The sequence below is a fragment of the Aristolochia californica genome, unplaced genomic scaffold (assembly GCF_029961685.1).
Source record: "Aristolochia californica isolate CCGP_79_NKW_82.1479 unplaced genomic scaffold, dmAriCali1.0.hap1 SCAF_16, whole genome shotgun sequence".
Taxonomy (NCBI): domain Eukaryota; kingdom Viridiplantae; phylum Streptophyta; class Magnoliopsida; order Piperales; family Aristolochiaceae; genus Aristolochia; species Aristolochia californica.
In genome coordinates this window covers 12,653,216-12,673,960 of record NW_027181837.1, presented here as the reverse complement: position 1 = coordinate 12,673,960, position 20,745 = coordinate 12,653,216, and the positions used below count along the sequence as shown (strand labels likewise).

At 39.0% G+C, this 20,745-nt stretch overlaps 2 protein-coding genes across 4 annotated transcripts in view; one reads left to right on the top strand and one right to left on the bottom strand.

The window, feature by feature from the left end:
* Nucleotides 1–12,501: 12,501 nt before the first annotated feature.
* Nucleotides 12,502–14,885, top strand: LOC137953400 (arabinosyltransferase RRA3-like). The gene is made up of 2 exons (XM_068800787.1): nucleotides 12,502–12,786; nucleotides 13,563–14,885. The coding sequence occupies exons 1-2, from the start codon at nucleotides 12,619–12,621 to the stop codon at nucleotides 14,679–14,681; spliced, it is 1,287 nt and encodes a 428-aa protein (XP_068656888.1). The 5' UTR covers nucleotides 12,502–12,618; the 3' UTR covers nucleotides 14,682–14,885.
* A 3,548-nt stretch (nucleotides 14,886–18,433) lies between these two features.
* The window catches only part of LOC137953290 (G-box-binding factor 1-like), a 45,618-nt gene continuing 43,306 nt past the window's right edge, over nucleotides 18,434–20,745 (bottom strand). For 2 of the 3 annotated variants that reach the window (XM_068800616.1, XM_068800615.1), the window contains 2 exons: nucleotides 19,471–19,596; nucleotides 18,434–18,915 (listed from right to left, as the gene is read on the bottom strand). In XM_068800616.1, coding sequence (XP_068656717.1) covers nucleotides 18,715–18,915; nucleotides 19,471–19,596 — 327 coding nt within the window. In that variant the 3' untranslated portion in view covers nucleotides 18,434–18,714. The remainder of the gene's footprint in view (nucleotides 18,916–19,470; nucleotides 19,597–20,745) is intronic. The other variant, XM_068800618.1, reaches the window with a different exon arrangement.

Here is a 20,745-nt window from a genome sequence, read left to right as displayed (position 1 = left end):
CGAGCTTTATAAAAAAATTAACGAGTACGGAGATGGCTGAAAGGCGGTCCAAAAATCTATGTTATAACTGCGATGAGCAGTATCGGGTTGGACACCAATGTAAACGATTGTTTTGGCTCGAGGTGGAGGATTCAGAGGATCCAGAGGAACCAGAGGATATTACCGAGGAGGAACCACCAGAGATATCCTTGCATGCTATTACTGGGCAGAAATCGCCTACTACAATGCAAGTCTGAGCTCCTGTCATCGACCGAGAACTGGTGGGACTAGTCGACTCGGGGAGTATACACAATTTTTTGAGTTTGACAGCCGCACAGCATCTCCAGCTCCAGATACACACTCATCCGACAGCCACCGTCTCAATGGCCAATGGCGAGAAGGTCCCTAGCTATAGGATTAGTAAGGCGGTAACTTTTTCCATTGGATTTAATTCATTTAATGTGGAATTTTTTGTTATTCCCCTGGCGGGATTTGATATGGTATTAGGCATTAAATGGTTACAAACCTTAGGGCCCATTCTGTGGGACTTTTTGCCTTTAACCATGAGCTTTGATTTGGCCGGAAGTCGGGTGCTCTTACTAGGCTGTCAGGTGGACAGGGCCCACCACATGCACACTTTGCAAACACGGGATCAGCCTGACAGTACTAGTGATGGTCTGATTGAGGAGCTCTCTGACCTCTTCAAGCAGCCTTCGGGGTTGCCTCCCATGAGGCACTGTGACCACAGCATCTGTCTGAAACCAGGTTCTGAGGTAGTGGTCGTGCGACCATACCATTACCCACACCTTCAGAAGGATGAGATAGAGCGTCAGTGCCAAGAGATGTTAAAACAGGGTCTTATTCGTCCCAGCCGCTCCCCGTTCTCTTCGCCCATCTTACTTGTGAAGAAACATGATGGGACATGGAGGGTCTGCGTGGATTATCGGGAGTTGAACGTGCAGACAGTAAAAGACAAGTTCCCGATTCCGGTAGTGGATGAGCTTCTGGATGAGTTACATGGGTCATGGTTATTCACTCAACTCGACCTCCGTTCGGGATACCATCAGGTCTAGATGCACCCCTCTGATATCGAGAAGACGGCGTTCCGCACGCACCATGGCCACTTTGAGTTCGTCGTCATGTCGTTCGGGTTATCCAATGCACCCTCCACTTTTCAAGCTTTGATGAACGAGGTATTTAGCCCCTATCTTCGAAAAAAATCTTGTATTTTTTTATGATATTTTGATATATAGCAAGTCGGTTGAGGAGCACTTGGCACACTTGAGGATTGTTTTCGACTTGTTAAGAGCACATCAGCTCTATTTGAAACATTCCAAGTATTCTTTTGCGGCTTCACATGTGGGGTATCTGGGACACATTATCTCACATGAGGGGGTTACGGTGGATCCCGAGAAGATCCGAGCTATTCATGAGTGGCCACAGCCACAATCGTGCTCTGCATTACGGGGTTTTTTGGGTCTTGCGGGCTACTACCGCAAATTTATTCAGAACTATGGGCCAGTGGCAGCACCATTGACGAGTCTACTCAAGAAAAATTCCTTTATTTGGAATGAGGGGGCCACCATGTCTTTTGTGGCACTCAAAGCTGCCCTTGCATCCGTGCCAGTATTACAACTTCCCAACTTTGATGAATTGTTCGTGGTAGAGTGAAACATTTCAGGCGTGGGCATTGGGGCCATTTTACAGCAGCTGGGCCATCCTATTGCGTATTTTAGCAGACAGTTGGCAGTCTGTCATCACAAGCTGGCAGCCTATGAGCGTGAATTGATTGGGTTGGCCAAAACGGTCCAACATTGGAGGCCTTATCTCTAGGGCCGAGCTTTTCTCATACGCACGGATCACTACAGCCTTAAATTCCTACTAGAACAGCTTTTGACGACGTCGCCACAGCAGCACTAGTTCAGTAAGTTGTTGGGGTTTGACTTCTTGGTGGAGTATCATGTGGGGAGATTAAATAAGGCGGCAGATGCCTTGTCACAGTGGTTTGAAGATCAGCAGTCGGTCTACTCTATCAGCCAGCCGAGATTTCTCATTCTGGACTTGGTGCGAGACACACATGCCACTAACCCTGCACTGCAGGAACTGCATCAGAAGATCTCGGAAGGGACAATAAATTTGAAGTGGTCCATCTAGGATTGATTTTCCTTCCACATGAGCCCGAGTTGATTCCAACTATTCTCTCGGCCTACCATGACAGTACACACGAGGGGATACAGAAGACCTTGCACAGAATTAGAGCTGTTTTTACTGGCAAGCCATGAAACCCTCTATTGCGACTTATGTGGCCGACTGTCAAATATTCCAGCGCAACAAAGCCGAGCACTTGAGTCCAGCCGGTCTTCTCCAGCCTCTGGCCCTTCCTACGCAGGTTTGGGCCAACATTTCAATGGATTTTGTGGAAGGCCTACCCCTGTCGGCCAGCAAATCCGTACTTTTTGTAGTGGTTGATAGATTCTCCAAGTACGGACATTTTATACCGATGGCTCATCAGTATACAGCAACACGGGTTGCTCAGACTTTCCTGGAGCAGATAGTCCACTTACATGGCATTCCAGAATCCATTGTGAGTGACAGAGATGCAATTTTCACGAGCACCTTTTGGCGGGAACAGTTTTGCTTGAGTGGGAAAAAATTGAAGTTCTCCTCCGCCTATCATCCACAGACAGACGGGCAAACTTGTTTGACGACAAGCTCTTTCTCCATGGGGAGGCAGATGTTGTGGACTCAATAGCACACCGAGTCACACAACGAAGAAGACAACAACAACTCACTCAATAGGATTTAATTCTTATATTTTTTTAGTAGGATTTATTTCTTATAATGTTTTAAGTAGGAGTTATTTCTAATTACTTTATATGTAAGGGCATTACGGGGAATTATTGTAACCCTAACCCTAAAACTCCTTGACGTGACCTATTTAAGGAAAAGGTATGAATGAAATAGGAAAGCTTTGAGATTTTAGAATAACCTAGTCTAAACAAGTTGAGATCACCTCTTGATCTCGAGTTTAGGGTTTACTCCAAAAATCCAACCTATCCTTCACCCTCCATTGCCATCCATCTTCACCCAAATTCATCCCTCATCATCCACACTAAGAAGAGGAGCTTCTTGCCCCTTTTTCGAGCCCAAAGAGAGGATCTTCTCTCATCACCAGCGTTAAAAACAAGTTGGGATCAATTTCCATCTTGACGAGCTGCAAAAGAGGAAGAATTCTGGTTCTTTCACGTGAAGGGTTAGAACAACTCTTCTTTCTGAGAATTCATCATGGAAACAAAGCAAGGACAGCCGTCAACGTGAGCCAAGGCTGCCCCCCCAAGCTAGGCCTTCAAGTCCTAGAACGAGCTACATCAAATCATGTTTGAAACCCTGATTTACATGAGCAAGAACAGGTATTCCTCCATTCTTTCTCCACCTGAATTACTTCCATTCTAGCTATAACTTTAGCACTAGAATGAGACCATAAAAGGAAGACTGATCACTGGTGGAAGAGTACCCAAAGAAGGGATCTTTAACCCTCCTTACCGAGTCCAGCAACTCAGTACCAGTGCTGGATTCACAACTCCCACGCTGTGTTACTCGATCCTTGACCTGGGACCGTAACACATTTTATACGATCATTGTTAGATGACGGACAGTTGGTACTTGAGAAAATTTGTGGAAGTAAGAACCCTGCTGATATATTGACAAATGGTGTTACACTTGAGAAACTAAAGTTGTGAGCAACTTTAGCTGGTCTTCTAGCATGAAGACAGGGGCAGTGAGTTACAGAGGTAGAGGATATCATGTTTGAGGAAGAGGGCAATGCAGTTAGTGTACCAATCTCCAAGTGGGAGAATTGTTGAGTACTGTGGAGCTTGGCCCACTCCACACAACTCTGTTGCCTAAACAAAGACGGTGTGCAAACAAAGTCTCTCGGCAGGAGGACTCCACAAAAATCTGTTGCTGAAACAAAGATGGTGGGCGAACAGAGTCTCTCAGAAGGAGGACTGCAACTCTGTTGCCAAAACTAAACCCTCGAGACCCGGAATGGAGGGGGCGAAAAAAGGGAGCTCTCTGCAGACAGAGAGGCTCGAGAAGAACGACGTCGTTACCGTCGCAGTGGCCGGAAGAGGCACAGAGTTATGAAGCCGTGACGCTACTACGACTGAGCAGAGGTCGGTATCATCATGGCCGGAAGAAGCAGATAGTCGTGAAGCCGTGATGCTACTGCGGCTGAGCAGAGGTCTTTGTCATCGTGGCCGGAAGAGGCAGGTTGGGACTCTGCGCTATTGTCGGAAGAGAAGATCGGGACTTGACCGAGCAGTGAAGACGACGCTACTACTCCTCACCGTCACATGAAGCTCGGACACCCCGTGAGGTACAGGGCTTGCTGTAATGGCAAGTAGTTGTGTTTCTGCTATGCGAAATAGACTTTATTGTATTGTGATTCCTCAATTGATTTATAAAATCCTCTGCAGCTCCAGTGGATGTAGGCAATTTTTTGAACCACATAAAATTTTGTGTCGTGCGTGTTTACATTTCACTTTATCATCGTCGTTTTCTTAACACAGAGGCCCCAGAGTCGATGATCCAAGAAGAAGAGGATGAAGAGGAAAAAAGCATACCTAATGCAATGGTGGTAATAGAAGTAGGTAATGGAGGGATGGAGGACTCCATGAAAGACTTCATCTTCTGAAATCTTGCAAAGTCTTCAGCAGTGAGAGTCACATTCCCGAAGTGGGAGTCAGCCTTTTCTTCCCGTTTCTTAACATTAACGGAAGTTAGGTTAGCCGTGGCCCAATCAAGTTTGCCATGAATTTTCCAGCATGTTTCCACAAGGTCGTTCTAACCACCACAGTAAGTACATAGACGAGGCTCAGTGTGAGAATGAGTTAGACCTGTTCGACCACCTTTATTGTGACCCCCTCTCATATTTCTGTCGTGACCTCGGTATGAGGATGATGTACCCCTATTGCCGGAGTGCATAGCAAATGGAGTATCAATGGGGGAAGTAGGAAATGGATCAACAATCCATAGCAACATGGCACTGATGTCATCGAAGGATGGAAGATCGGAGGAACTAAGAAGCCGGGCCTTAGCAACCTCAAGGAAAGGCTTGATATTTGTCAAGCAAATAGCTGCTGCCAAGGCCTCTTGTTGCCTTTCTTGAGCTACAATGTCTATGGAGTATGGCTGAGCTATTTTCCAATCTTGGAGAAGGCCCTGAAACTGGGCCAAAAACTCATAAATGTTATCTCCTTGTTTAGTATTCAACATACTTTGTAAGACATCGAATAATTTTTGTAAGCAGGCAATACTGGAGTATAGCTTAGCACATGTGTCCCAAATGTCCTTGGTTGTTTCCAAGTGGACCACATTGTTAGCAACATGCTCCTCCATGTTATTGATGAGCCAACTAATAACCATGTTATCATTTTTAACCCACTTGTGCTAGGCTACATCTTCTTCATCAATCGGAGGAGGGAATTTGATGACGGGACTGAGAAGGTCATGAGTAATGAGAACCCACCATACTGTTTGTGACCAGCTAAGGTAATTGGAGAGACCTCTTAATGGAATCGTAGTAATGCGGAGTATGTCACTCTTATTACATGTATGTCCACTCTCCATGATGAGGCAAATCAAATGTTGAGGTCAATTGCAAGGGTTGTCTTCAAATAACAATTACTCAATGTAATTTGAAAAAACTGTGGACCAAATTAGTTACCAACAATAGAGGGAATAGAAATTTTTCACGAGAGAAAGCACCAAATCATCAAGGAATTTGTGCTTTTTTCAAGTGAGAATAAGATCTAGCCATCACTCAATTCCTCTTACATTCTTATAGAAAAACAAAGAGGAGAGTATAGATGCAAACTCTTATGTCTTAATCCAAACTCCAACTCAAACCGAGAGCAAACTATGTAGAGAAAACTTAGAGACAAATCAGGACTCTTGGAAACAATTTTTTCTTCAGCTCATGGAAACACTCCAACTAAAAAAAATGGCAATTGTTGAAGTTCAAGAGCAGCAAAGTAATAGAGATAAGTAAGTGCGGGAATTTTAACCATATAATGGTCATCCAACAACATAACAAAATCCCATGAGCAACGTCAAGTGAGGGAAGTTACAACAACATGTGCTGGAATTCCATCTCAAATAAAATTGATCCAAGTTACTTAAAGGTAACTAAATCTCAAATCACCAATTTATCACTCTTGATAAGATACTAGCAGCAACTAATCTTGATCAAGATTGTAATTTAGCTACAAGAAGATCAAGATTATAACATCATCTTAGTCATAAGAGATAAATCTTCACAACCTCTCATATGAAGATTATCTTGACTTGATGTGATTCAGAAATTAAAAATTCAAAAATTAAAGAAAGTGTATGTAAATAAAGGCCAGAATTGACTTATCTCTTCATGGCTGAACTCCTTTCATGAACAAACTCTTGGACAGATTTCATAAATACTTCATCAAGAGGGATTCTAAACTCCTAGCTTTGATACCATGTAAAATTTAGTATCCCATGAGAAGGACTTTAGATCAACGAAGAAGAAGAAGAAGAAGAAGAGAGAAAAGGAGAGGAGAAGAAGAAGGACGTAGATGCAGAGAATTGGGATTAAGGGGAGAAGAGATGGTGCTGACCAAGGATGAGGGAGGGTGGAAGAATTTTTGGAAAAAGAGGGGAGAGCTTCAATGCTCTACCTCTTAGCCAATGCCTTTATTTATAGCTTTACAATGCCCTTAAGGCCACAACTTGATAAAAGAAAAGACATAAAAGGAACACGTATTTACATCTTTATGCCATCTTTATGGAAACTGCCATATTTTACCCATATGCCACCACTTTGATGTGTGGGCTTCTAGCCTTGAGCTTGTGGCTTGAGCCCATCTTCCAACAATGTCTCAATCAGAAAGACACAATAGTAACAGCTTAAATGGGCATGGGCCCAAATAACGCATACCAAATAATGAAAATCCTTAAAAGGGACCCATAAAATAAATCACATATAGTCCATCACTAAATAAGGAAGCTTCAACAAATAATATGCTGGAACCGAGTAATAATCCAAGATAATAATCCAGCTAGAGATAAGGACCAAGTTGAGTCGAGTCAAGTATTAGACCAACATAGCTGAGTCGCGGAAAAAATAGGTATAAAACTCAGGACCAGGACCCACATAATAGACACAATAAGCAAGTGGGTCGAGTCAGATTGACCCGGCCGAGTTGGCTTGGACCGACTTCACCCTCACCGAGTTGGCTTGGTCTAAGTTGGGCTGAATTGACTCAGCTCGTTGGGTTAACCAGAGTGGAACAGAGGCAGTAAGCGACGCTTGGGTCGTTGGTTCATTGGGTTGACCCGACAAGGTCTAATTTGAGTTGGGCTGAATTGGTGCTCGATTAAATCAAGTTTCCTAACTTAGCAGAACTTTTAATTTGGCAACAGTGTTATCTTCTTCCCCGCTTCCGAACAGAGCGAGACAACGACGAGAGCAGAGAGGGATTGTCGCTGCCAGCTGCGATGAACTAACGATCCTGAAGAAATAGCTCTGTAAAGAATCAAAAATTTCCCAAAAAGCAGTAGTAAGATCTTCCGAAGAAGCACCACAAATGAATGCGGAAGATTTTGAAAGCTAGGAAGATACCCAGATTGACAGCAGCGTATCTTTCCAAACTAATCAACTTTCCAAATGAAGTTGTCCAGAGTTACCAAAATATGAATGAATCTGAAGGCCAGGCTAGGTCCTTGGTAATATTGCCAATGAGAGAGCTAGTGTAATCAATGTGATGATGAAGCCAATTGGAACCGAGATTCGGGCAGCAATCATCAATCAACAATAGAGATTATTAGAACAGAGAGATCAATCTATAACTTGCTAGATGACTTTCTAGCAGAGGCAATCAAACGGTTGTGCGATAACAGAGAGATACTTCGCACGCAATTCGGCAGTAGCTGTGGAAGAAATCGGTAAACTCTACATTCTCTGCTTCTTCACTCCTTTCTCTTCTTGTTGATTCATTAGTTTTGCAGCAATGGGATTTGTGAGAAAGAACACCAATTCTTGACGGAGATTGGTCTTCGGCCTCGCAATCTAGGCTGCTTCATCAATGGTGTCTGGAGAGGAAATGGTCCCATCGTCGTGTCCAACAGTCACATTTTTGTTGAGGTAGTGGAAGCATCCATTGAAGACTATGAGGATGGCATGCGTGCTTGAAATGAAGCAACCAAAATATGAATGCAAGTTCCTGCACCTTCAGAACATTCAGTGGGCTTGGCAGATGGGTAGACGGTTGGGCTATTCAGGAACAATATGAGTTCTTCCTGAGAGCACCCAGCCTGGCTACAGGAGGAGAATGATGACACTTGCCTGTGTACGAGCAGAGAAGAGGAAAAATAATAATAATATGACCAAAAAATTAATAATATGAGCAAAGAAAAATATTGATGGGTTTTTTTAATCTTGAAAAACCATAGATGTGAGTCTTGAAAATCAATACTCTGATACCATGTGAAGTTGAGTCCAAAGCCCATCCCAAAATAACTAGATAACTTAGGAAGCCTCTTTTCCAACTAATAAACTCAAGATCTTTGTACTTACCAATCCATGTGGGACTATTCCTTAACACTCCCCCACGTGTAGGCCCTCTATTGTGGCTCTACATGTGCATAATTTTGGTGGAGGCCTACATACGAGTACCAACTTTGATACAATATTGATTTTCATGACTCCATGGATTTAGCTCATGGAGAAAAAGGGAGACGATATGTTTGGAGAAAATAGGAGGAGGAAAAAGGTTATGGACTAGTGTCCTAACCCTCCCCCTGAAGCTCAATTTATAGATCAATAAGATTATAATATTATAATAATACCCCTAAAACTTAAACTAATTACATCAATGTCATCTTTATGAGACGACTCTTTATTTACCATCATGCCACTATTATATGGGCCTATGGGCCTTCTCCTTGTTCTGTGGGCCTTGAACCCATCTTCCACCTCTCTTGGATATGTAAGCCTTCTTTGATCTTGTGGGCTTTAGCTCATCTTCAAACACAATTGGACTTGTGGACCTTCCTAGGTGGTGTGGGCTTGGGCCCATCTTCCAACAACTTCTAACCATGATAAAATTAATCATAAGGGTTTCTAACAAGATAAAAATTAATGCATCAAAAAACATGTTTTGAACCCTAAAGCTCCAAAAACTCTTGTTTTACCACCAATTGAAGTCTTATTGACTATTCTCTTACATAGAGTTCTTGAGTTTTATTTACTTGAGTTGACTCTAGTATTCAAGTCTTCATTCTTCATATAGGTGTATCTTCAAAATGACTTGACACGTCTTTGAACTTGAGGTTGTGTTTGTCGGTTCATTTGTGAGAACCTTGAAAATTGTCTCTTGAAGAAAAAATATCTAAAATACTAAGTTGAAGCACTATTAAATTTTGTTATCATTAAAATATGGGTGAGAGTCAACTCTAGGTCAACTATATCCTTTGTTCATTCTATTCAAAAGTATGGATGAGAGTCAACTCTAGGTCAAGACTAACTATATCTTTTATTCATTTTATTCTATCAGGGTTCAAGACGATTATATAGGAGTCATTGGGTCCTTTCTTTTGAAGCATCAAGCTAGACTAAACAATTGTGTAAATTTTACTTGGTTGAAGTGGTAAGGCTCAAATGTTTCTTTTTTTTTCTCATGGGAATTTGTAAAGTGTCCTTCTATTGAATTAGCAAGACTTGATTTTCATTAGAGATTTGTTTAAGGAATAAAGTTATACGTCTTTCAAAAAAAAAAAAAAACTAAAATTTAGTGCTATTGAGTTGAATTTTTAATTGATTAGTCAAGTTGTCAGCACCAATTTTTGCACTTGTATAGACAATAATATTTTGGCTAGTGTCATCTATGAAAGAAAGTTTTGATTGTAATGAAGGTGAATATTGTGTTTACTTCCCTCTGACTGCAACTTAAATATTCTACTCTTTTAAATAGTCCTTAATACTAAAATGTCAACACTTCTTGCAAGATCAACTATCTTGTTTTTTTCTTTTTGTATTTTTTCTGAATGATGAGCATTTTTTAAGAAATAGCAAGAAAGAATATGAAGCTAGAGAGTGTTTCTTCTGGTAATTATAAAAAATATGTAAATCTAGTAGCTTGTTGAATAGTATTTTTATAAACTAGTTCAAAATAAAGTTGTACTTTTGTTATGGTCCTGGGTTAAGTACCTATGTCTTCCGCTCCTGACAGGCCGGTCTTTGGGTAGTATTGGTTAGGTGCTTAATATTTGGTATCAGAGCTAGCACTACGTCGTGGGTTCAATTCCTGTGTGCTTCAAGTGGCGTGTGAAGGTGTGTAGCCCTGAGCGGAGGGGGCGACCAGAGTGTGTTCCCGCACCATGGGCCATCGCTATAAGCAGAAGGGGCGACCTGAGTGTGTTTCCACACCTCAGGGCCGTAGCTAGTGTAGGCCGTCGTGGGCATCGGCCTCGCGACGATGGGTGTGATGTTATGGTCCAGGGTTAAGTACCTATGTCTTCCGCTCCTGACAAGCCGGTCTTTTGGGTAGTATTGGCTAGGTGTTTAACAACTTTGGCCTTCTTTTGCAATCAATTCCCCATACACTCTTAGCTAATTGTGATTGGAATTATTAATACTTTTTCATGTGAGTTTTATGGGGGTTTTTTCCCTAATTCGAAGTTTCTCACCAACAAGTTTTTAGTTGTAGCTATGCACTAAATAAATTTGAAATGAATTTGTAGCCAGTTCAAGGCTCTTGAATCAATGGTCTATTGCCCTAAGTAGTGGGTCATGTGAAAATTTTACAATTATGTATAAGCTAGTCATGAAATGCATTTTTCTTGTCTTCAGTAAAAATAAATTATTGAGAGAATGCTGGTTGATAGTATAATGACTCGATTATGACTTGGACCATCCTACATGCAGGCCAGATTTGCAAGCATCCATTAGGGAAGAATAACTAGTTCAAATGGACTGGAATGGAACTGGGTTTCTGAAACTAACACCTGTTGGTTGTTGTTTGAGTAGTGATCTGGTCGACTAAACCGGCTATCATTTTGCCACCTTTGATGATTGAAATAATATTATTTTTATGACTCAATATCGATTGAACCTGACTCAATAGGCCAAAAGAAAGAGAAAAATGTTCACCTCAACAAGGGGAGATATTATTTCAATCCAAAACCATGGTTTAGATTGTATCATGTGCAATCAACATTCAAAAAATATCATTTTAAGGATAAAAAATTATAAAATATTTCAAAAGAATAAAATACAAATGCTTTTCTACCATGGCATGGGTTGAAAGTTTAGGAAACTTGACCCCCAACCTGACCTGATTTAGGCACAGATGGGTCATAGGGTGGAAAATTGAGTGAAGGAAAAAACTCTAGTCGGTCAAGCCTTCTATTCTAATTTATAATGGTTTACTATAAATTTACCTTTTTTTTTAGGGTTTGATCGGAACCCACATAAAAGAAAACTAAACAAAATAAAAGGAAAGGAAAGAGAAAGTTATTTTCGGTTGTTAGGGAACAGAAAATCATTGAGAGAAAAGAAAATAAGAGATAAAATCTCTTTCTCTCTTAATTAATAAATTTTCTCTCACAAAATGATGGAATTTGGAAAGAAAATAAAAGAAATACAAACTTGAGAGAAAATTTTAAAATATTACTAATTTTATTTTCTTTTCTAGTTTCTACATGTATACAAACAAGAGAAACTACATTTCTCTCTTATTTTTTGTGGGCATAACAAGAAAAAAATAAAACCTTGTCTTTTCTTTTCTTTTGTCTTTTTTTTTCTCTTCCTTTTATTTTCTCTCCTCTTTCTGTGTTCCAAACACAACCTTAATTTATATTTATATATATATATATATATATATATATATATATATATATTTTTTAATTCAATAGCGATAGTTGAAAAATAATTTTGAATTAATATAAATTTCTTGTAAAATTTTAATTTTATGAGTCTATTATTTTTATTTAATTTTTATTTAATTTTCTATATTAAATTTTCAAATATTTACTATTTTTATATAAAATGTCAAATGAATGGTAAATCATTGGAGTCGGTGGTAGAGTCGGATTAAGAGAGCAGGTTCCCAAAGTAGTTTTAGATTTCAAAAGCTAATATTACACAATTCTTTACCATATTCTTAAAATCACCAGAATACTTCTCTCATTAATGTACATCAGTATCACCATCATATTGATGTCTTCCTACCCGTCTTGGTAATAATATATATATATATATATATATATATATAAGTATTTAAATCGTTTTTTAAAGAAATACAGATAAAGACAAAACAAGTGAAGACTTCATCCCTTTTTTCTTGCAAGGCAATGACCATTTCTCTAATCAGACAAAATTAATACAAACTAAATTAAATTCAACTCTAAACAGTTAATTATGACTCTCGGTTGGTCTATTTAATGTCGGTTTTCGGTGCAACAGTCTCAGTTCAGCGCGGACTTCTCTTGCTTTTCACTCTCTCTCTCTGAGCAGTGAGTCTAATCTCTCGCCACTCGATCTTCTCTTGCTGAGAGAAAAGTATCTCGTTAACTCTTCTTCTTTGGCTCTACGGAATTGGAGAAATGCAGGGTCGCAGAGACGGCCCGCTGATGAGGAACGGCGGTAATCCGATACGGGGATCAAGAATCGCCATCGCAATCGCCATCGGTGTTTCGATCGGATGCCTGTTTGCGGTCCTCTTTCCCAATGGATTGTTCAGGTCTAACCTGTATCAAGTTGAAAAATCCTCGGTAACTTTCTGACTCTTCTTACTTCTTTAGATTGTGAAAGTGTTGCGGAATTAGTAGCGTGCTATTAAGGCTTCTTGCCATTAGTTTACTTCTTTGGGAACGATCTTGGTGGATAATCCTGGAATCCCTAACAGATGATATTGTACGTATTCATCTTGGCGGAATTTGGGACTTCTGGATAAATGTCTTTTATATTTCAGCGGTTGAAATTTCTTTTAGCGTGATTTCTAATGTTGAAATCAGGTTTAGGTACGGATTATGGTGATTGATGTCTCTGCTGCGTTGAGAGGCTTTTCTTTGAGTCTTTAGCATTAGTTTCATTGTTAATATAGTTTCTTTTATTGTCGAGGTACTACTTTTGAATTCTTGACCCAAAAAACCCTCATTATCGTGTTCCTTGTCTTCCTCGATGAGACTTCTATAAAAACTTTATTACTGTTGTGTATGATGCTACTTACAAGGCTATTTTGCAACTGTAAAAGAAGGTAACTAGAGCACAGTCCTTCCTTCTTGGTTGCAGAACGTGCCTTAAACTTGATACCGACATATATATTTATCTGGTTTTTTATGTAAACCAACGTTGCTTTTCTGAAATATTAGTGGCAAGTCAAATCGCACAGTCCTTCCTTTCTCTATGAAAATTTTGTGTTTGATCTCTAATTCCCTTCATACCTGTAGCTTTGGAAGAATGTTGTCTCCTAGTACTGTAGATCTTCTCTGCTTATGATGTTATGGATTATGTGAATCGCCCATGTCTGATTTCCTTCCAACTTTAGGTTAATGCAGCAGCCTGTGAATCACCTGAACGGATTAATCTGTTGAAGTCTCAGCATGTTTCATTAACAGAACAAAATGCAGAGCTGAAAAAACAAGTCAGGGAAGTAAAGATGAAGCTCCAGTTGGCAGAGCAGGGAAAGGATCAAGCGGAGAAACAGTTTCTGGTACTTGGTCAATCACATAAAGCAGGTCCATTTGGTACAGTTAAGGCCCTAAGAACAAACCCAACAGTGCTCCCTGATGAATCTGTTAATTCTAGACTAGCAAATATTCTTGATAAGGTGGCTGTAGAAAAAGAGCTTATAGTTGCCTTAGCCAACTGGAATGTGCGGGACATGTTGGAGATCTGGTTCACAAGCATTCAAAAAGTCGGCATACCAAATTATTTGGTTGTGGCGTTGGATGATGAAACTGCAGATTTCTGTAAGTCAAAAGATGTCCCTTATTATAGAAGAGATCCTGATGAAGGAATAGATTCTGTTGGAAGGACAGGGAGTAACCATGCCATTTCAGGATTGAAATTCCGCATCCTAAGAGAATTTTTGCAGCTGGGTTACTGTGTTCTTCTCTCGGATGTTGATATAGTGTACTTGCAGAACCCATTTGATCATCTTTACAGGGATTCAGATGTGGAGTCCATGAGCGATGGTCATAACAACTTGACAGCTTATGGTTACAATGATGTTTTTGATGAGCCTTCAATGGGATGGGCTCGATATGCCCATACTATGCGGATATGGGTGTTTAACGCCGGTTTCTTTTATATTAGACCAACAATACCATCCATTGAACTTTTGGATCGTGTAGCAGATCGGTTAGCTCGGGAATCTAAATCATGGGACCAGGCAGTCTTTAATGAGGAGCTTTTTTACCCTTCCCACCCTGGTTATAATGGGCTCCATGCTTCCAAGAGAACTATGGATTTCTATCTATTCATGAACAGCAAAGTGCTGTTCAAGACTATAAGGAAAGATCCCAATTTGAGCAAGTTGAAACCAGTGATTGTTCATTTGAACTACCATCCTGATAAGCTTCCCAGAATGAGAGCAGTGGTGGACTTTTATATACATGGCGAACCAGATGCACTGAAACCTTTCCCAGATGGCTCAGATTGGTAGCAGGCAGACTTTACTAGTTGCACTTTTAAAGAAATTTACTGAATTCAAGCTTTTAATGGCTTTTTGGATTTGAATCTGTACTCGTACTGTTGAGTTTTTTCAAGGCAAATTGCTTTGCACATAACAAACTTGGGAGTAGGATCCAATTGTCCGTATCACTAACTGTTTCTATATGCGTATTCAAACTTGTCTCATTCTGTTTCTTTTGTCTGTGGAAATGATACTATCGAGTTTTCGCTTGTTTACAAAGCGGAGAACCATTACACAACTCTGTTCTGCTTCTTTGTGACTTTCGCTTTATCAGTTTCACCTATTGGGATCAGGCTGGCTGCTTTCTCTCTTTTTCTGCTTTCACCTATTCCATTTAGGCTTCATTTGTGCTTTGGTCGGAAATTTGTATCCTAGGAAAAAGCTAGAAACACTTTTCCTAGTTATAGATTTTCTAGAAAAAAAATTATTAGTACCCTAATAGGAAATTGGCTAGAAAATTTATAAGCTTTTTTTAAAAGCTATTAGTGTAATTTTTAGGAAATAATACACGTGTTATGTGTTTAAATAAATTGACTTGAATTTGAATTTGGGCTGTACAATTATTTGATCAACTCAGTTAAACTTTACATGTAGAAACTCTAAGACCATGTTTTGCTTAGCCTTAGGAGATTAGTTATTGCCTAACTCTGTACACGATTCCAACATCGAAGACAACAAACAAGGTTGGCCTTAGTTATAATTTTTGTTTGAATTTGTGATTAATTGAATTTTATATAAAGTCTCCATCTTGCCAATAATACGGTATAAAATAAAAAATAAAAAATAAAAAGTATGATATAGTATAAAATTATAAAAATATAATATTTGTATTTTAAAAAATAAAAAAAATCATATAATACTTTTAAAATATATTAATACCATATAATTGTATAAAAATTTTAAAATAAATGATAAAATAATATAATTTTATTCTATATAATAAAGAGCTCAGTCTCTGCTTGAAACAAAGAGCGAAAAAGCTGTTGGTCAAGGTTTTTACCCTCACCAGACGGTTGTTCATGATGGCGTGGGGTCTATGGGAGGAAAAAGGAAGATCAGAAAGAAAAGAAAGTGAACAAGGGGGGCCACCAGGAAAGCTAATCCTTTCAGGAGAGTAATTTCCAGTTTGTCTTGGCTAGAAATGTCTCCCAATAAAATTAGGTACTTTTCAAGGTAGAAATTTCTTAAGGGCATATTTGGATACCACATAAAAGAAAAAGAAAAAAAATAAGAATGGGAGAGATAATCTTTTTCCAATGTTTGACAGCACAAATTCTTGAACAGAAATAAAAATATGGGAAAAACTTACCTTCTCTCGATTAGCTGATGGACTTTCTCTATAAAAACACATAGAATTTGGAGAGAAAAGAAGAAAGAAAAATAAAAAGTTTTACAAACCTAAAAATTATTAGAGAAAAATAAAATTTTATAAATAATAGTTTAATACTTAGAGATATTTTAGTTCTTAGGGTTGTATATAACTTCAATTATTAAAATTTTAAAAAATTATTAGTTTTTCTTTTCTTTTACATTTTCCTTATGCATCCAATTCTCGTATATTTTCTCTAACTTTTTTCTTTTTTTTTTCTCTTCACTTTCTGTATTCCAAACACAAGACTGAGAGAAATGTGTTTTCCTACAAACGGAAGACACTATGCTCCCTGTAAAAGGCACAAACACAGGCCTATAGTTGACATTGACTTGTGTTACTAACCATTGCGCTAAAAGATCGACCTGTTAGCAAAGGCACAACTCACTCCCCCCCCCAATGGGGAACAACCATGTACAAATGCAAATGCACAATCTCACCTATACGGGGACGGCCAAAGACAAAGTCCCACCTATGCAGGGACGGAACAAACAGGGGGAGCCTCCTAGTGGTAAGAGGGTTGTGGGTTGCAAGTGAGTATACAAGAGGAAGATTGATGGCTCAAATCCCGCGGATTTCTAATACAAGGTAAGGTTTGTGGCTAAAGGCTATAGCCAAATCCAAGGTGTGGACTTCAATGATGTGTTATCTCCCGTGGTAAGGCATACCTCCATTCGAGTTTTGCTTTCCTTAGTAACAATGAATGATTTGGAGTTGGAGCAAACGGATGTGAAAACTGCCTTCTTGCATGGTGATTTAGATGAGCAAATTTGCATAAGTAAAACGGAGGGTTTTGAGGTGGCGGGAAAGGAGGACAGTGTGTGTTTTTTTAAGAAGTCCCTTTATGGCCTTAAGCAATCACTGCGGCAATGGTACAAGAAGTTCGACTCATTCATGGTGAGTATTGATTTTCACCGTTCCAATTATGATAGTTGTGTCTATTTCAAGGAGTTGGATAGTGATGAGTTCATCTACTTGTGCTCTATGTGGATGACATATTGATTGCATCCTCAAACTTGAAAGAAGTTAGGAGGTTGAAAGAGCAATTGAGTTCGGCATTTGAGATGAAAGACTTGGGGGCTGCCAAAAGGATTCTCGAGATGGAGATCACAAGGGATCGATCCAATAGAAAATTGTTCCTTTCACAAAAGAGTTTTGCCGAAAAAGTGTTATGCCGGTTTGGCATAGAGAAAGCTAAGGTTGTTTCAACTCCTCTTGCGGCGCATTTCAAGCTTTCGACCACTTTAAGCCCAAAATCCGATGATGATAAGAAATATATGGAGAAGGTTCCATATTCGAGTGCGGTCGGGAGTCTCATGTACATGATGGTGTGTACTTAACCCGACATTGCTCAAGCCGTTAGTGTGGTAAATAGATACCTCTCTTGTCCCAGGAAAGAGCACTGGGCAGCGGTGAAGTGGATTTTCCGCTATTTGAGAGGTACCATTGATGCTCGTTTGGAATTTGGAAATGGTAACAAGGCACTAATGGGTTTTGTGGATGCGGATTTTGTGGGTGATTTAGACAAGAGGCGTTCCTTGACGGGGTATGTTTTCACCCTTGGAGATTGTGCAATTAGTTGGAAGTCTACACTTCAAGCCACCGTTGCACTCTCAAGTACCGAAGCCAAATACATGACAATTATAGAGGCTATCAAAGAAGCTATTTGACTCAAGTTGTTTGTTGGCGAGATATCTTCTATCGAGGGTCCTATTACAATGCATTGTGACAACCAAAGCGCCATTCATTTGACAAAGGACCGCATGTACCATGAAAAGACAAAACACATTGACATTCGGTATCATTTTGTTCGAGATGTGATCTCGGATGGCAAGGTTGTCGTGAAGAAGATTGGTACCGAGTCGAATCCAGTCGATATGCTCACAAAGCCTCTTCCACTTGCAAAATTCAAGTTTTGCTCAAGTTTGGTGTTGATTTGTTTCTAGCATGTTACTAGTCTATCTTTATGTTTACCTTTATTTAGGTTACGTTGCTTTATACTTTAGTTGTATTAGATCCAATTTGGCTCAAGGTGAAAATTGTTATGTAGGCCCAGTGGGTTTGCTTTATACTTTAGTTGTTTTAGATCCAATTTGGCTCAAGGTGGAAATTGTTATATAGGCCCAATGGGCCATGTACCATGTATCTCGTCTCTCTGTTCTCTCTTCCGTCTTCTTCTCAACCTTAAAAAACCCTAACAACTTGGAATTGAACTACTTATTTCTGATCACATTCTGAGTCTACCATCTGATCTTTGCCTATACGATGGAGTATAAAATGTGATATATAGCACAAACAACAAAATTTGACGCCTGTGAACCTCAAATTTTGATCGATTTTTACAGGGACAACTAGAACAGGTTTGGGGGATTCCGTTGGCACATAACATTACCTGCTCTCTCGCAAACTGGCTAAATATAAACTCAAACTGGTATTTTTTGTAGAATCCTAAAACGATGTCGTCGCATAAAACACGGTCTTCAATTTTATATTACGGTAATGTACAATAGGGGATTCAAGGAAGCTCTACTTAAGAAAGAACCGATATGGATAATGACCCCTGTTCAAAAAAGGGTCGGATTAAGACGCTAAATTATTCAGGGAAAAAGGGGGAAAAAGAATTAAAGCCATGTTTTAATTAGAAGCAGCTTCAAGCTTCCCATTTGGGCTGAAGTAGCTGCCATTCTTCTGGCTGGAGGCTGAATTGCTTCCTCTTTGACTTTCTTGAGTTTGAGAATTCCCTTCACCTTCTGCTGCTTGGAATACAGACGAGTTGGTATCGTTCATTTCTCCACTTGACATTGCTTCGTGCCCATTCAAACGACTAAGTTGGTCCTGGTTTTACAAAAAGAAAGGAAACCAAACATTATATTAGCATCATAACTGGATAGAAGACCATTCCAGTTCTTTATTTCTACAAATTACAACTTATTTGACATGCTTTGGGTCATTGGAATACCACCAATTAGACCAAACGAAATAAGATACAATGAAGTTTATAAATACTCGATTCCAAAAACAACTATTGATAATAAAGCTTTCAAAAACTCCAACCAATGAGGATAACAGTCATGTTTTGGCAATCAAATTGTCCTAGATACCTCCTTTTAATCCTGCAAGCTTTTTCCTGGTTAAATGTATAATGCATGATAAAATATGACACTCAATTTTTCACTTGTGATATTTAAATGAAAAGTTTAAAGTGTCATAAAGAAGCTAAAAATTGGAACAATTCCAAAAATAAATAAATAAACTGAAACTAGGTAGAGACAATCGACTTGTGATACTTAAATGTAAAGTTTGAAGTGTCATAAAGAAGCTAAAGAATGAAACAATTAAAATAAATAAATAAAAAGACTGAAACTAGGAAGAGAATCGAAATCAACCCACCCTTATAGATGAATTTTCAGATGTAAGCTTTTCACATTCTTCAGCAAGCCGTTGAAGCTCATTCCTTAGTGATCGGTTCTCATTGCTCAATGTATCTACCTTTGCTGCCAATTCTTCACACTCAGCCTGGAGAAAAAAACAAAAATTTAAAGAAGAGGAAGTAGTAAAATTTGTATACAAATTTCAACTTTTCCTTCTAGAAGGATATGTTTCATTAGTCAGTAAAAGGCTACCAAGTGTTTCAAAAAAATGCATGACATATGCATGGAAGTTGCCTCAACTGTGTGCCTGTCAGATTCTGTGCACCCTGGCCTAGGTGAGACTGGAATTTTAGTTTCTTCAATACATTGCACAGCAAAAATAAAGCATGCCAGCCCTTGAATTAAATCTGGCTGCCCACTGAGATACTTTTCCAGATTCACATGACTGCTAGTTTCTAGACCTCACTTGTTCTAATTCAAGAAATCAGATTTTTGGTAGAAAACAGTAGTTTGTATATATACACATTTTACATATATAGTTTATATGATGAATGGCAGAAAGTAATCGCACTTACCCTAAAATGTGTAAAAACCTATTGAGAAAGAGAGAGAGAGATAAAGAGTGAGAGTTTCTGTGAAGCTCCTCTCAATCAAAAACAACTTGATTAGATTAACAGAGTAGCATTCTGAGATTATAATAAGACATTTTTCTAAGGCATAAGCAATTCATTGTGGGAGTGTTTGCCCACACAAAGCTGTAACTACAACTCTAAGTTGTATAACATCAATTTTTTTTCTTTTTTTTGAAACGGATAGCATCTCTTTCTAAAATCAAACTTGAATGAAGAGGTGTAAGGGCCTGATCATGACATTTATTAAGTACACTGCAACTTTTCCAAGTGAGGATTATAGGATTACCACTTTCCGGTCCACTAAAGTTGTACTACGTATTTGCATTTTTTAGTTCAATGAGAACCTTTCAAGAAAGAAAGAAAGAAAAGAAGTACCCTTATTTAGGTCCTAATAATTTCAGGCTCCATCAGTCCAACTATGGGTATTTTGGTCATCTTACCTTGTCGTTATTTATATTTCTTGATGTAATCTTATTCTACATGTCAAACAATGTCTATAGACCAAATTTCATGTAAAGGGGACACGTAGAATAGGAGATATAGAGAATTAAGGTTTTCACTTAAAGTACGGGTAATATTGTAAATTGCACTCACCCCTAAGCTATAAATAGAAGTTGGGGAACCTGCAGGCCCCCCATCTCAGTTTCTTTTCTTAATTTGCT